The sequence below is a fragment of the Notolepis coatsorum genome (genome assembly GCF_963971535.1).
Source record: "Notolepis coatsorum genome assembly, chromosome: 7".
Classification (NCBI taxonomy): Eukaryota; Metazoa; Chordata; class Actinopteri; order Aulopiformes; family Paralepididae; genus Notolepis; species Notolepis coatsorum.
The window spans coordinates 4,357,836-4,362,835 of NC_140171.1; the positions used below are offsets into that span (position 1 = coordinate 4,357,836).

At 41.7% G+C, this 5,000-nt stretch overlaps 1 protein-coding gene across 1 annotated transcript in view; it reads right to left on the reverse strand.

The window, feature by feature from the left end:
• Nucleotides 1–5,000, reverse strand: part of gpr179 (G protein-coupled receptor 179) — a gene marked incomplete at both ends in the record, with an annotated part of 88,615 nt that overhangs the window by 50,340 nt on the left and 33,275 nt on the right. Inside the window, 2 exon segments of the mRNA XM_084319451.1 lie at nucleotides 106–192; nucleotides 195–201. Of these exon segments, the coding sequence (XP_084175577.1) occupies nucleotides 106–192; nucleotides 195–201 (94 nt within the window).

A 5,000-nucleotide genomic window follows, 5' to 3' on the forward strand; every position in this document is an offset into this window, starting at 1 on the left:
AAACATATTTTCTTTTGAAAACCGATACCGATCATTTCCGATATTACATTTCAATGCCAATACCGGCCGACAATATCGGACATCCCTGGTTGGTAGGCGTCTCACCGGCGTCCAGCGCGGCCGTCGGAGGGCTGTAGTAGCCGTCTCGGCACCGGCAGCAGTACTGACCCAGACGGAACCCCTGGCCCGGGCCGACACGCACTGCAAGAGGGACAGAGATCACAAGTCACGTCACGTGGCAGTCCAGCTGCCCAGCCCCCCCCCCCTGTGTGCTCGCCCACTAGCCTGACTGTCCTGATTGTGATCATGTGGTTATGTGATTTATGATTATGTATTATGTGTGCCTGCCTATACGGTGTTTATACTGTGTACAGCTTTGATTTGTCCCTTTTTTTATGCACGAATGCCTAGAGAGTGAATGTACAGAATATGTTTTAAACTGTTTTTATATTAGCTCTAATATCCTTCTATTTTTCTGTTTCTTTTCTGGCTCAAACATCTGGCCCATGCAGGGACTACAACTGAAAACTAGCAACCCTGCTAATGTTGGCATATTTACAGTTTTTTTTTATTTGTATTCATTTATAATTTAAATGTATAAACTGTTGATTGATATGCACTGTCCCTGATCAAATAAACTGAGTTTTTATTTTATTTTTTAACTGACGCACACTGCAAGAGAGACGAAACAATGATCACTGACGCACACTGCAAGAGAGACGGAACAATGATCACTGACACACACTGCAAGAGAGACGGAACAATGATCACTGACGCACACTGCAAGAGAGACGGAACAATGATCACTGACGCACACTGCAAGAGAGACGGAACAATGATCACTGACGCACACTGCAAGAGAGACGGAACAATGATCACTGACACACACTGCAAGAGAGACAGAACAATGATCACTGACGCACACTGCAAGAGAGACAGAACAATGATCACTGACACACACTGCAAGAGAGACGGAACAATGATCACTGACACACACTGCAAGAGAGACAGAGATCACTGACACACACTGCAAGAGAGACAGAGATCACTGACACACACTGCAAGAGACAAGTCGCCTAGCTGTGCATCCTAAATAAACTGCACGTTCCCTAACCACTCCAAAAGGCCATTTATCCTGTTTCCAGGTAATTGTAAATCATTTGTAAATAAAGGTTGGAGAGTCTTCTGAGTCTTTTGGATGCTGCCAATTGAACCAATCAGCAACCAGCACAAGAAAACCAATTAACACTACAGGTATACACTACTAGCTTTCCTAGAGGTGTTCATTTATAATAGTTTTCATAGAGGTGCAGTGTATAATAGTTTTCATAGAGGTGTTCATTTATAATAGCTTTCCTAGAGAGGTCAGTTTATAATAGTTTTCATAGAGAGGTCAGTTTATAATAGTTTTCATAGAGGTCAGTGTATAATAGTTTTCATAGAGGTGTTCATTTATAATAGTTTTCATAGAGAGGTCAGTTTATAATAGTTTTCATAGAGAGGTCAGTTTATTATAGTTTTCATAGAGAGGTCAGTTTATAATAGTTTTCATAGAGAGGTCAGTTTATAATAGTTTTCCTAGATGGGTCAGTTTATAATAGTTTTCCTAGATGGGTCAGTTTATTATAGTTTTCATAGAGAGGTCAGTTTATAATAGTTTTCATAGAGGGGTCAGTTTATAATAGTTTTCATAGAGAGGTCAGTTTATAATAGTTTTCATAGAGAGGTCAGTTTATAATAGTTTTCATAGAGAGGTCAGTTTATAATAGTTTTCATAGAGAGGTCAGTTTATAATAGTTTTCATAGAGGGGTCAGTTTATAATAGTTTTCATAGAGAGGTCAGTTTATAATAGTTTTCATAGAGAGGTCAGTTCATAATAGTTTTCATAGAGGGGTCAGTTTATAATAGTTTTCATAGAGAGGTCAGTTCATAATAGTTTTCATAGAGAGGTCAGTTTATAATAGTTTTTAATATAGAGGGGTCAGTTTATAAGTTTATTATTTTTATTCGTTTATAATTTAAATGTATAAACTGTTGATTGATATGCACTGTCCCTGATCAAATAAACTGAGTAAATTTTTAATTTAATTTTTTAACTGACGCACACTGCAAGAGAGACGGAACAATGGTCACTGACACACACTGCAAGAGAGACGGAACAATGATCACTGACACACACTGCAAGAGAGACAGAGATCACTGACACACACTGCAAGAGAGACAGAGATCACTGACACACACTGCAAGAGAGACAGAGATCACTGACACACACTGCAAGAGAGACAGAGATCACTGACACACACTGCAAGAGAGACAGAGATCACTGACACACACTGCAAGAGAGACAGAGATCACTGACGCACACTGCAAGAGAGACAGAGATCACTGACACACACTGCAAGAGAGACAGAGATCACTGACACACACTGCAAGAGAGACAGAGATCACTGACACACACTGCAAGAGAGACAGAGATCACTGACACACACTGCAAGAGAGACGAAACAATGATCACTGACACACACTGCAAGAGAGACGGAACAATGATCACTGACACACACTGCAAGAGAGACAGAGATCACTGACACACACTGCAAGAGAGACAGAGATCACTGACACACACTGCAAGAGAGACGGAGATCACTGACACACACTGCAAGAGAGACAGAGATCACTGACACACACTGCAAGAGAGACAGAGATCACTGACACACACTGCAAGAGAGACAGAGATCACTGACACACACTGCAAGAGAGACAGAGATCACTGACACACACTGCAAGAGAGACAGAGATCACTGACACACACTGCAAGAGAGACAGAGATCACTGACACACACTGCAAGAGAGACAGAGATCACTGACACACACTGCAAGAGAGACAGAGATCACTGACACACACTGCAAGAGAGACGGAACAATGATCACTGACACACACTGCAAGAGAGACAGAGATCACTGACACACACTGCAAGAGAGACGGAACAATGATCACTGACACACACTGCAAGAGAGACGGAACAATGATCACTGACACACACTGCAAGAGAGACAGAGATCACTGACACACACTGCAAGAGAGACAGAGATCACTGACACACACTGCAAGAGAGACAGAGATCACTGACACACACTGCAAGAGACAAGTCACCTAGCTGTGCATCTTAAATAAACTGCACGTTCCCTAGATGTGCATCCTAAATAAACTGCACGTTCCCTAGATGTGCATCCTAAATAAACTGCACGTTCCCTAGATGTGCATCCTAAATAAACTGCACGTTCCCTAGATGTGCATCTTAAATAAACTGCATGTTCCCTAGATGTGCATCCTAAATAAACTGCACGTTCCCTAGATGTGCATCTTAAATAAACTGCACGTTCCCTAGATGTGCATCCTAAATAAACTGCACGTTCCCTAGATGTGCATCCTAAATAAACTGCACGTTCCCTAGATGTGCACCCTAAATAAACTGCACGTTCCCTAGATGTGCATCCTAAATAAACTGCACGTTCCCTAGATGTGCATCCTAAATAAACGGCACGTTCCCTAGATGTGCATCTTAAATAAACTGCACGTTCCCTAGATGTGCATCTTAAATAAACTGCACGTTCCCTAGATGTGCATCCTAAATAAACGGCACGTTCCCTAGATGTGCATCCTAAATAAACTGCACGTTCCCTAGATGTGCATCTTAAATAAACTGCACGTTCCCTAGATGTGCATCCTAAATAAACTGCACGTTCCCTAGATGTGCATCCTAAATAAACTGCACGTTCCCTAGATGTGCATCCTAAATAAACTGCACGTTCCCTAGATGTGCATCCTAAATAAACTGCATGTTCCCTAGATGTGCATCCTAAATAAACTGCACGTTCCCTAGATGTGCATCTTAAATAAACTGCACGTTCCCTAGATGTGCATCCTAAATAAACTGCACGTTCCCTAGATGTGCATCCTAAATAAACTGCACGTTCCCTAGATGTGCATCCTAAATAAACTGCACGTTCCCTAGATGTGCATCTTAAATAAACTGCACGTTCCCTAGATGTGCATCTTAAATAAACTGCACGTTCCCTAGATGTGCATCTTAAATAAACTGCACGTTCCCTAGATGTGCATCCTAAATAAACTGCACGTTCCCTAGATGTGCATCCTAAATAAACTGCACGTTCCCTAGATGTGCATCCTAAATAAACTGCATGTTCCCTAGATGTGCATCCTAAATAAACTGCACGTTCCCTAGATGTGCATCTTAAATAAACTGCACGTTCCCTAGATGTGCATCCTAAATAAACTGCACGTTCCCTAGATGTGCATCCTAAATAAACTGCACGTTCCCTAGATGTGCATCCTAAATAAACTGCACGTTCCCTAGATGTGCATCCTAAATAAACGGCACGTTCCCTAGATGTGCATCCTAAATAAACTGCACGTTCCCTAGATGTGCATCTTAAATAAACTGCACGTTCCCTAGATGTGCATCCTAAATAAACTGCACGTTCCCTAGATGTGCATCCTAAATAAACTGCACGTTCCCTAGATGTGCATCCTAAATAAACTGCATGTTCCCTAGATGTGCATCCTAAATAAACTGCACGTTCCCTAGATGTGCATCCTAAATAAACTGCACGTTCCCTAGATGTGCATCTTAAATAAACTGCACGTTCCCTAGATGTGCATCCTAAATAAACTGCACGTTCCCTAGATGTGCATCCTAAATAAACTGCACGTTCCCTAGATGTGCATCTTAAATAAACTGCACGTTCCCTAGATGTGCATCCTAAATAAACTGCACGTTCCCTAGATGTGCATCTTAAATAAACTGCACGTTCCCTAGATGTGCATCCTAAATAAACTGCACGTTCCCTAGATGTGCATCCTAAATAAACGGCACGTTCCCTAGATGTGCATCCTAAATAAACTGCACGTTCCCTAGATGTGCATCTTAAATAAACTGCACGTTCCCTAGATGTGCATCCTAAATAAACTGCACGTTCC